The sequence below is a fragment of the Patella vulgata genome, chromosome 5 (assembly GCF_932274485.2).
Source record: "Patella vulgata chromosome 5, xgPatVulg1.2, whole genome shotgun sequence".
NCBI lineage: Eukaryota > Metazoa > Mollusca > Gastropoda > Patellidae > Patella > Patella vulgata.
This window is the reverse complement of record NC_065883.2, coordinates 29055223-29067391: the sequence shown is the minus strand read 5'-3', so window position 1 is coordinate 29067391 and position 12169 is coordinate 29055223. Positions and strand designations below refer to the sequence as shown.

Sequence of the window (12169 nt, the reverse complement as noted above, 5' to 3'; positions counted from 1 at the left end):
AATTAAGGGGAATAACTTTGCAGTTAATCGAAGTTATTTCGCCGAGATTAACAATTTATTAAAAAACAGAAATATAATACTTTTCTCAACATGGATAAATATCATCCCGTGTTTCATTTGTACAAATATTGACCTTTTCTATAGTTTAGCGTGGCTGCAGACTAAAGGGAAATCCCCTTTACTATATGGATTTTCCCTTTCTATAAATAGCAACAAAATGGTGACGATGATTGCGCTTTGTTGTTAAACAACCAACCATAAAAAAGAACAGTGCTTACCAAAGAGACGGTAGAAATGGCAGAAGAAACAGGAATGTCAGAAATTTATTTGGGGCATATTTTAAACAATGATATCAGTAGGTCCAACGGTAATCAGGTAGCTTGTAATGGTAAGTTATTGTAGAGATTTAAAAAAATATATGTATGTCAATAAATAGACATAAGTTAATATTAATATTGGCTACAATTAGTAAATATGTGAATATGGTCATCCATTGACCATCCTTTGATGTATTTAGAATACCTTTCAAACTACACAATAAAAAAAATGTTGAATCTATAAAATGGAATATCGCAAATATATGGTCCAATAATGTTTACAAAGATAGGATGAATTCAGCATGTTCTGCAGAAGGTGATAAATCAAAACAGTGAAAATTAACTCTGGTCAAAACTGACTAAATGGCTAAAAATTTGATCAAAATTTATGTAAATATATACTACAGCCACAGGATTATGTCCATTTGAATCTAATATATGTTGACTGACAAGATCGCTTATAATCAGATTTTGTTTTTAATTCGATGAGCCCTATTGATTTTACTGTCCTACATCCATCTGTTAAAAACTGTGGCATTGCATTCAAATTGTTTTCAGAAAAGGGGGTTAACTCACAAACAGAAGGTTATGGAACAGTGAATATCGTTAGGGTCCATCCTCTAACTGAAGAAGTTAGTATTTTACTGACGAAACGTTGGATCAAACGATGGTATTTCGATATCATATTCTATTATTATTGTATATCAACTTATATTAAGTTTAAATGGGTCATTTTGATGTAGTTAAAATTGATACCATCATATCATCTGTAATTGGTTTCTGGTACCCGTTTCTATTATTGGGAGTTTTTCTCACATGAAAATGTAATCGAACAGGTGAGCTGCGGTGCATGGTTCGGTGAGTAAGATGCTCTCGGGGGTTTGTTCACAGTGTTGGCTGAGAAAAATGTTCTGAATTATCGAGCTTGTTACTCCTTGTCAGTGTTGCAGGACAGAGGGTGACAGGGAACATCATCTAGTCATTCAGATTGTTTGAAAAGAACCTTTGAGATTGCGAATTTGAAATACGGGTGGACTATATAGTGCCACTGTCCGGGCTAAACTTCCCTCATAGCACACTGCATGGCAAATGCCTGTCTACAATAGCCCGGCCAGCTGGTGCAGAAAAGCAGTAAGTTAAACCGCATTTCATTTATGATCGAATTGATATTCGAGCATATGAATATTATTACCCTGTGACCAGTGGCCTGGTGTCACTATTCGATTCGCAACATTTTTATTGCTAGCTTTGTATGCCTAATTAATTCACCCTTTTTCAATCGAAATGAAAATCACACTTGACTTTAAAGCAAACATTCCTGTGCTGCTGGAGACATTTTCTCAGTTTACAAAACGTAATAGCAATGTCAAACGGAAATTTAAATTACATTATGTATAGATAGTGGTATAGACAGTGGTTTCGGCACTTGCAATGGACCACTGTTAAAATCCTAAAAGTTCTAACACAAAGGCAGTAGCCTATCCTTACAACAACTTATTAGGACTTAGTAAAAAAAATTTGCAGAGAATTTAGATCACTACGTTAAGTCTTTATATCGCAAAAATACTATTAGTTTATAGCCTATAATGCAAATTGACTATAATTAATCATTTTCTTTGTGGCTTTTATTTTAGGTGCTGAAGCTATATTAGATGAAGCCCTTCCTCTGCAAACTAATAGTGTAGATTTAAATAAAGGTAAGATTACAAATACTGGACAGAATCCTCAATATGATGGACCCACCATGCGCAACATTAATGGATCTGAAAATGTCATGCCAAAAAATATTGATGATACTATCATTTCTGATCATAACAGTGGCACAAGATCAGAAGCTGATAGAAATGGAAGTTCATATAATTCAGATGATTTAACAAAAACAGAACATCTAGCCATGCCTTACACAAGACCAGGAGCTGATAAAAATGGAAGTGCTTACTATTTAGATGATGAAACAAAAGTAAAATGTCTAGCCACGCCTGTTAAAGATGTTAATAAAACAGTTGCTACAAAAACTAAACTAGAAATGTGTGACAAAAAAATATTACCCAATACACTACCTATCACAACAACAAACAGTGGTGAGTATTTCTACAATAATGTACGAGCTTGAGGTGTGAAACCCCTGAAATGGACAGCAAGGGCGTTACAAATGACTTCAGGGGATGGTTGAGTGAAGTCATGTGTATTGCACAAGCTTTCTATTTCAAATGGTTCAAATGACCACCAACAACCAATGAGTTTATTGTCTGTCTTATAAAACAAAGCGATTAGTGCATTGTCTGGTTGATGAAGCCTCATAAAAAAAAAAGATTTTACAAGAAAGAAAACAATATACTGTTTAGAACTTTATAGAAGACTCAATTCAGATTTACAGGCATTTTTGTAATCTGAGTAAATATCTCCAGCAGCAAATGAATGGTTTGCTTTAAAGTTAAAGATGCATTATGTACATGTAAGACTAAGAGCTAAATCTGCCTATTGCAGGTGTTTATTTCAGCTTTTAATGTTATATAACCTATTATTCATGTATTCAGATTCATTGACATGATGAGCTCACAATAAACACTACAGTCCATCGGATGTTGGAGATTTAAACCCAATCGCCATTTGATGATTTAATTTAAAAATGGTGAATCGAGTCTGAGTCTCGATTAACATGTACCATTGCTACGATAATAAACAATCTATGTCACATCTTGGCGAAACTTCGCTCAGAATGAAGTAATTTGAATGAAATTTTCAATACTTTCACATTGCATTATCTATTTTTAAACTATTATAGCAAGAATGGACAACTCTTTATCTAAATCTTACATAATGCATCTCAAAGTGTGATTTTCTTTTTAATTGAAGGGTGAATTAATTGGGCACAAAAATTACTTCTCTCTTCAGAAAACAATTTGAATGCAAGTCTTGATGGAGTCACACCTGATCGAGTCGATATTTCAGAAAATCAAGTATCACCTGGTAAGTTAAATGGATATAATATAAAGGCTTGTGAGTTGCGGGGGTCTTTAGAACTGGGTTTGCTTTTGGTTGGTCTAAACCAAATAACTAAGTCAAACCGAAAATAAAACTGGCTTGAGATTTGCATAGGCTCTAAACTCCCTTCCCTATTGTATGTCACTTAAAATAAATAAACATATGGGAGCTATTTTCATAACCAGGTCAGGTTAAATATTTAGATATTTATTCACATGACAGCCCATAATCATCTCTTTAGACCATCAGATGGTGAAGATTGGAACAGATTGAAACATAATCACCATTTGATGATTTAATTTAAAAATGATGAATCAAGGCTAAGTCTTGATTAACAAGTACCATTGCTATGATAATAAACAATCTATGCCACATCTTGTCAAACCTTCAAATATTGAAAACTTTGCCCTTCCTGAGCTAACCACTTCATACCCATAGAGGGCTATGCAAATATTGAGTAAAAATCAAGCTTTAGACCCTGTTGTGAAAAACCATGCATACCTTGAATATGAATGCGACTACAACTGTAAAATTGCAAATGTATATCCATTATATATGACTTGGGATTTTTGCATATGTTTAGTTTAGATTTTATGGTTACTATGGTTACCAGTGTGTTTCAAAATGGCTGCCATATTATTGTCATAAATGAAATATTGGATATTTTCTTGTCATTAAAAAATTCAAGATGGTCAGGAATAAAGCTATATTGATTATTAACATGATAGATATCTCTTTGGTAAGAATAGTATAGGTTTTTGGGGGAAAAGTCACTAAATTGTGATAATAATGTTTTTTTCTAAAAATAATAAAATGTAAACGAGCAGTATTGACAATTTTGCGGTAGGCAACACACATATAAAAATCATCAGTAACAAGTTTTTATTAACAATAAAATAAAAATAAATTAAATATTTGGAAAATAACAATAATATATACCGAAATATTCACATTAGGGTTGCCATGGTAACCAATTTGACCATATCGTATACGTCTATATTGGTAGCGATCTACGTGCGCGACTGTATAAAAGCAGACGAATAATTTCCTCCGGAGAAGTCTCCCTTTTTTGTGTCTTTACTTTGTGACAAACATCTGAATTTTCATCACAAGAAGAATCCCCACTAATAGTAGGGTGACCCACCATAAATAAATATCTCCATATATCTCGACAATTACGCCACAATATTTATATATACTATTCAAAAAAAGTAGGGGATATTTGATTTTGGTGGCATAATACTAAAATATGCAAATGACTACGAAAAAAGTCACTATAGAACCAAACAGAAGAAACATTTCCAGTTACATGTGACGCCCAAACGCACCAATAGCTACCGCATGGAATGCAGGTGATGCTTGGGATCATCATGGGGGTCCAACCCAAGATTTGCACGACTCTGACTTTGAATGTTACAGTCATTGTGGCATTGAATTCCAGGGTGGAAACATCAGTTTAATTGTTTTAGTGACCAGAAAACAAATTTTGATATGCGTCGGCTTACCCAAAATGAAAGGTTACGTGCCCTTGGCATGCTACAGATCGGCACAACACAGGCGGTTGTGGCGCGGACAATGAATGTTTCTCAGTCTGTCATAAGCAGGCTATGGTCCAGATTCCGTGATACACAATCTGTACAGGACAGACCACGCTCAGGTCGACCAAGGGCGACTACTCAAGCCCAGGATCGATTTATCCGTACCTTGGCCTTGAGAAATCGTGTCATCACAGCAAATAAGATCAGCGCTCGTCTTCAAACAGACACTGGTGTGAGAGTGAGTGGCCAGACGATTCGGAATCGACTGCATAGGGGTCACCTTCGCGCCCGACGTCCTCGCGTGATCCCTTGTTTGAGAGATCATCACATTCAGGCAAGACGTCGTTGGTGTAGGGATCGTCAACACTGGGATAATCGACGCTGGAGCAATGTGATGTTTTCAGATGAGTCAAGGTTCACTGTTGATTTTTTGGACAGACGTAGGAGGGTGTGGCGTCGTCGAAACGAGCGCTTCCAAGACGTTAACGTCATCAGACATGATCGATTTGGGGGTGGTTCTGTTATGGTGTGGGGAGGCATCACTGTTGCTGGAAGAACGGCTTTACATGTTGTTGCAGGGCGTGTTACAGGCCAGTACTACCGGGACAACATCTTGGCAGTCCATGTTGTGCCGTTCGCACGACGTCATGGCCGCCGTTTCATCTTCCAGGATGACAACACAAGATGTCACAGGGCCAGGATCGTTACAGGTTACCTCCAACAACAGAACATCACCACATTACCTTGGCCAGCACTGAGTCCCGACCTCTCCCCCATCGAGCATGTCTGGGACATGCTTGGACAGAGGTTACGTCAACGTCAACAACGTCCTGCCAATGTTCAAGAACTTGCTGCTGCGTTGCAACAGGAATGGGACAATCTGGACCAAAATGACCTTAGACGTCTCATTAGGAGTATGCCACGTCGGATCAATGCTTGTTTGGCAAACAGAGGAGGATTTACCCGTTACTGACTTGGTTGTGATGCTGTGGTAACTTTGCTGTTTGACCCCGGGTATCATTTTACCCTTATAATGGTCAGTCTGTGCCTTACTTAGTCTAACGATCATTTGGAATAAATCGATGAATGTGAACTTCATTTCATTTTGTCATTTGTTTCTTCGTCAGTTTCATTAGGTGACTTTAATAACACTTAAAAATCAAATATCCCCTACTTTTTTTGAATAGTATATATGCCAAGCCTCAAATCAGTTTCACACAATTATAGTCACTAAATAAACGATCATGTTGTACTTAATAAGCTATGACCATTAATCATGTATAAATAATAGACTGAAAACTGGTTCCAAGAGTCGTCCATAACATCCAGACACTTTTGAGTAAAAGATAGGTTACGTGCCCTTGTTTTGAAATTAGTCTCGCTTAACCAGTCTATCGACCATTTCTACGTCTGATTGACAGGTCGGGATAATCAAGACTACTTTTTTACGAAACATAACAGAAAGCTAGAACAAGAAATTGAATTTAGAAATAAGCACGTTAGGTAGCTCAACAATCGTTTTAAGAAGCTTGTAAAAGTCAAATGAAACTATTGCTAGTATCCTGTTCCTGTCTAACCCGAGTGATTCAGAGATATTATTTGTACTAAACCAAAAGATGCCGCTCTTAACGGTACAGTTAATGATAAAGCGATTTAAAAAATGAAACGAACGTAATTTCTAAATCTGCTGTAATAACCAAGAAGCTTAATTTTACTGCTGTTCAAAATCGTCAACAATAAATTTTTTACGGCTGTAATAGTTGATAGATTTGTAGAGAATTGCACGTGCCATGGCTATTTATAGTATCATACTGTCAGAAAGTTGGTCTCGGCACGGCGAATGTGCACGCTTCAGTGGTAGTCTCGAACTATCAGCGGTGGACTGTATTTCTGTGAGTACATGGGTCACCCTACTAATAGTATAGTCACTACCCGAATTCAATATAGGCGTGACGTCATAGACATCGGGACTAGCTCAGGAAGGGCTAAACCAAATAACTAAGTCAAACCGAAAATAAAACTGGAACTCTATATTCAGTTCTTATGCAAACTCTTTGGGCTTAGTCGTTGTTGATAATGATTGGGTACAGTAGAAGTCTGGGGTGGATCGGAGCAATTGTTTCACCGGAGTTGCTGCTTCCATAATTATGTGTGAACATGAAGTCGGCTTGAGATTTGCATAGGCTCTAAACTCCCTTCCCTATTGTATGTCACTTAAAATAAATAAACATATGGGAGCTATTTTCATAACCAGGTCAGGTTAAATAATTAGATATTTATTCACATGACAGCCCATAATCATCTCTTTAGACCATCAGATGGTGAAGATTGGAACAGATTGAAACACAATCACCATTTGATGATTTAATTTAAAAATGATGAATCAAGGCTAAGTCTTGATTAACAAGTACCATTGCTATGATAAACAATCTATGCCACATCTTGTCAAAACTTCAAATATTGAAAACTTTGCTCAGAATAAAGTAATTTTCAATAAATCCATTTTGCATTATCTATTTTTAAACTATTATAGCAAGAATGGCCAGATCTTTATCTAAATCTTACATAATGTATCTTAAAGTGTGATTTTCACTTTGATTGAAGGGTGAATTAAATAGGAGCAAAATTTACTTCTCTCTTCAGACAACAATTTGAACACCAGCCTTCATGGAGCCACATCTAATCGAGTCAATATTTCACAAGCAGCACCTGGTAAGTTAACTGGATATAATGTAAAGGATTGATGAGTTGTACACAGGTGTCTTTACAACTGGGTTTGCTTTTGGCCAGGAAAACAGCAGAAACATTTGGTCAAAACCGGGAATAACGAAGTCAAACCAAAAATAAAATTGGAACTCTATAAGTGTTGGGTAGCCATCCCAGATTTCTCTCATGAACCTGTTATATTCAGTTCTTATGCAAACTCTTTGGGCTTAGTCGTTGTTGACTGGGTACAGTAGAAGTCTGGGGTGGACCAGAGCAATTCTGTTTCACCAGAGTCACTACTAACATAATTACGAGTGAACAGAAAGTCAGCTAGAAGTATACATAAGCTCTGAACTCTAAACTCCCCGTATGTCGTTTAAAATAAATAAACATATGGGAACTATTTTGATAACCAGGCCTGGTTATTGCCATGGGATAGCCACAGCTAACATAGATTGGACTCATCTGGACATGCATTCTAAGTCTACAATCAGACTAAGTATAAAACTGCTATTTCACAATTTTTTGGATGTCAGGTTTTGTGATCAAAACTTGATTAAAACACCTTGTTCTCATAGCTCAACCCGGTCAAAACTCTGAGGTATACATATAGCTATCATATCTCTACTTTAGACCATTATACATGTATATTCTGGCACACAAGCCGTTAAACTAATAGTTTCCAAATATTGTTTTATTAAAATTTTGTTATATATCTTAACATATTAGACATAAGACAAAATACAAATTCCTTGAACTTCTGTTGACATGCAGAAGACTATAATAGTTATATTTTTTGTTGGAAGTTCAACCGAATGTGAACTTGTTTTCCAATATATTTAATATGTAATTTGTGAAAGATGCATCTGGGACCCATCTACGGCACAACAATACCCACGCCTGTGTGATACAGCATTTCACAAGATCTATCGACTTGACTAATTTTCAGGAAAATGTTTGGTCTACAAGATATTTTCTTAAAATTGAAACTCTCTGTGTAGTACTACATTCCGTGGCGATTTTCATCACACAAATTCCACAAGATATGAAATTTAGTCCCCCTTTAATGCATGTGTGTTACTACTTTCAACTAGACATTCAGACCAGACATGTTTTAAAAAAGGCACAATAATACCATTGACCTTGAGTAAATCACCATCTTCACTTTACTGAACAAACCTGTTAATAAAGAAATGTTTTTATAAACCAAGATGAAGTGGAGTAGAGAGAGAGGTGCGGTTAGGTCATTTTGGGAATAACACATGGTTCAATTTTATTTCAATAATTCGCTTGTGCGTTGGGGTCTTTAGCAGTGGGAGAAAACAAGAGGACCGAAGGTTGGACAGACGACCCTACTCCTTGTCACGTACCACATGCAACCGGGGAATCAAAACCACGCCAGTTGATTCATTGACAGACCTTATGATACAGCGCGCACGTGCTAACCATTCGGTCATCCACATCCCCCCCCCCCCCATGAAGTGGAGTAAAGAACCAAAAAATAAAAATGGAATAAAATGTTGGCATAATTTCAGTTAGACTGACAAAAGAAATAACAAATATTTCATTAATTTAAGACATTTTCCTCTTCACAGAAAACAGAAGAAAAAATACCAGAGTTAAAGAGTTATCCAAAGACTCTATAGATTATCTAAATGACCAGCTATCGTTCGGCTGTAACACCAAAAGCTGGGAATGTATTGCCAATTATAAGGGTTGGCATCACGGAAAAATTAGAATTCATAGTCAGAAGTGTACATGGCAGAGACTAGATCCATTTCAGGAACTCATAATGCACAAGGATTTTGCTGACTATAAAGTTTCCGAACTTTTGGAACATCTTGAGAAAATACCGCGGGTAGATTTATTACACGATTTTGATGAGCGGTGGTGAATGTTTTCAGAAATATATAGCAGACAGGAAGATCAAATGGAAGAAAGAATGGACCAGACCCCACAAAAAAGTGTTGTAACGCCCTGCCATTTAACCAGACAAAACGTTCAGACCGACACAAATGACTTATATAAATATATATGTACATTCAATGTTTATTTGTTTAAATGTTCGTCTCTATCCATTTTTGTTTTGTCAAATGTTCGTGTTGTACAGTGCAATGTGTGTCTGACTGTAAAATGTGTATGTTTGTCTCTATTTGCACATTTTTTGTAACACTTGTTATATAACTGTTATCGTCTCGTCATTATTTGTTCTGTACATATATATAAATATTTTTTAATCCTTTCAATTCTTTTCGCTAATCACCTTTTAAATAATACACTTTGTATATATAATGGGAGCCACAGTGGCTAGTTGGTTAAGACGCTGGCTCGCCAGCCTGGAGGTCGGGTGTTCGATCCCTGCATTGGCCGAGAAAGTTGATCGAGATTTTCCGACGTGGTTTCCCTTTGTCAGTGGTGCAGAATGGAGGGCCTGACAAGGACAGCTGTCTAGTCCTTTCGGATGAGACGAAAAACCGAGTTCCCGTGTATATATTGGAATGCACGTAAAAGATCCCCTGGCAGTTGGAATTCGATATAAGAGTAGGTGATAGTGCCGCTGTCCGGGCAAAATTTCCCTCTTAGCACACTGTATGGCGTATGCCCGTCTTCATTAGCCCAGTATAGGAGCAGAACAGTAGGACGTTAAACCCCATTTCATTTCATTTCATTTTGTATATATAACATGTAATTGTCTGCAATATCACTTCGGTGGAAGCGGATGTAAAATAAAGCTATTTAACACGCACACAATGAAATAAAGACAATGGGTTTAACGTTTTAATTTCTGAACATTGTTCAAACTAAAGTAATTGGAATGAAATTTTCAATATATTCATTTTTGTTCATTATCTATTTTTGAACTATTCTAGTAAGAACATCAAGCTCGTTATCTAAATCTTACATAATGTATCTTTAATAATAAGACCACTGAAGAAGAAGAAGAACTTTATTTAGGGGGAAGAACATCCGATTGTAATGGAAACTTAATTAACAAGAAAAGATGGTGCAATAGGTGGTAGAGCCTGCACTCCAAAAGTATTACTATAGTTAAAATTTACGATTAAGAGTAATAAAAAAAACTCAAAAATTCCATCCATATTTAATTAAAACTAATCTTGTTAATTCTAACAGCACTCAAATGAGTAGTAAATATTATATACAATGTAATATAATTATAATTATATAATGTTGTTACACCTTAGTTAAATGAAGTACCGTACAGTCCTTATATAGGCTAACATGTATGTCGTTAATACTTTGCTCTGTTTTATTTTCATTTGGTAGTTCTCATTATATTATACTAAATACAATCAAGTACCTTTTGCAGAGTGGTGGGGTTTAACGTAAAGATTTAGTCAAAATTATGCTCTGGGTTAATTTTGTATCACTGACAGAAGACAAGCCTTCATTGTTATTGTGAGGGTTGGGTGGCTGAGTGGTCTGATGTTTGTGCTTGATTCAACAGGTCATATCCGTAAGTGACATATTTCAGATGTCAATTATAATGGACTATTCTGTCAAAAATCTGTTTCAGCTCAGTCTTCGAAGAAAGACATCTATAAACCAATCATATTAGAACAGTATCATGATAGCATTATTTGTATCATTTTTTATATGCCCACATTGAAATGTGGTCATATATTGTCGTCGCCCCCGTCCGTCCGAGGCTAAAGTTAATATCTGATTGACTTTAAACTTATACACAGTGTTTAAGGTCATGAGACAAAGAATATTAATCATTTTCAACGAGTTCCGATAATTATTGCCAGAGTTAAGGCCCTTGATCACTTTGAAAAATCTTGTGGATGCTCTAGAGGCTAAAGTTAATATAAATTGTTTAAGGTCATGAGACAAACAATCGAAACAAATTCTAAAGTTTTCTGATAACTACTTCATGGGTTATTAATCGTAATCAGATTTCATGTGTTGTAAATGCTCACATTACTGACAAAAGAAAAAATATGCGACAACACTTGTTGACTGCCCGGACAACTTAGCTGTTGTGGGCGTATGTTTGGTTGCCTGGCAACCTATCTTTTCATTTTCTTTTTGAAAATGCAATGATCTAAATGTGTTAAATGGCTAAAAGCCTTAGTGAACTTAATTAATTTTTTGTCTGCATTTATCTTGTATTATTATACTTGTGTACAACAATACTACAAAGGCGTGTTAGCTTTGTGAACTTGTCACATGAGAAATGGTGTCAGGTGATTTGAAATTTCTGTTAGGTCATCATAATAATGAACATGAAAAATGTATATTTAAAACAAGTTCAGATGATCTATAATCATTACAGTACATGCTGTTAATTTGTTTTCATAAGGTTTGCCACTTTGCATAGTTGTGGGTTTGGCAGGGCTTCATTTCTGGTGAACCAATCTATAACAGGTCATAAATTTAAATCAACTATGCACTTTCAAGATAAGTTACATTTATTTTACAAAATAAAAAAAATTAATTACAGGAATAATAATTTATGAAAAGGTTGGTAACCTTTAAAATATGCCTAATGTTATATACATGTACATAGTATAATAAATTTAAAGCTTTCAAAAAGAATGTACATTTAATTTTTGTTTTTCTCATTTTTTATTGATATTTATCCTAAAATTTTAATATATC

General features: G+C 35.6%; 1 protein-coding gene across 2 annotated transcripts; it reads left to right on the top strand.

Moving 5' to 3' along the window:
• The first annotated feature begins 212 nt into the window (after window positions 1-212).
• On the top strand, window positions 213-12117 carry LOC126820512 (uncharacterized). Of its 2 annotated transcripts, XM_050548545.2 has the most exons (6): window positions 213-388; window positions 1952-2137; window positions 2219-2398; window positions 3213-3287; window positions 7484-7552; window positions 9142-12117. In XM_050548545.2, exons 1-6 carry the CDS (start codon window positions 295-297, stop codon window positions 9438-9440), a joined length of 903 nt encoding a protein of 300 aa, XP_050404502.1. In that variant the 5' UTR covers window positions 213-294; the 3' UTR covers window positions 9441-12117. The 2 variants fall into 2 exon arrangements, with proteins under 2 accessions (XP_050404502.1, XP_050404501.1); XM_050548544.2 differs by having other exon boundaries at window positions 1952-2398.
• Window positions 12118-12169: the final 52 nt, after the last annotated feature.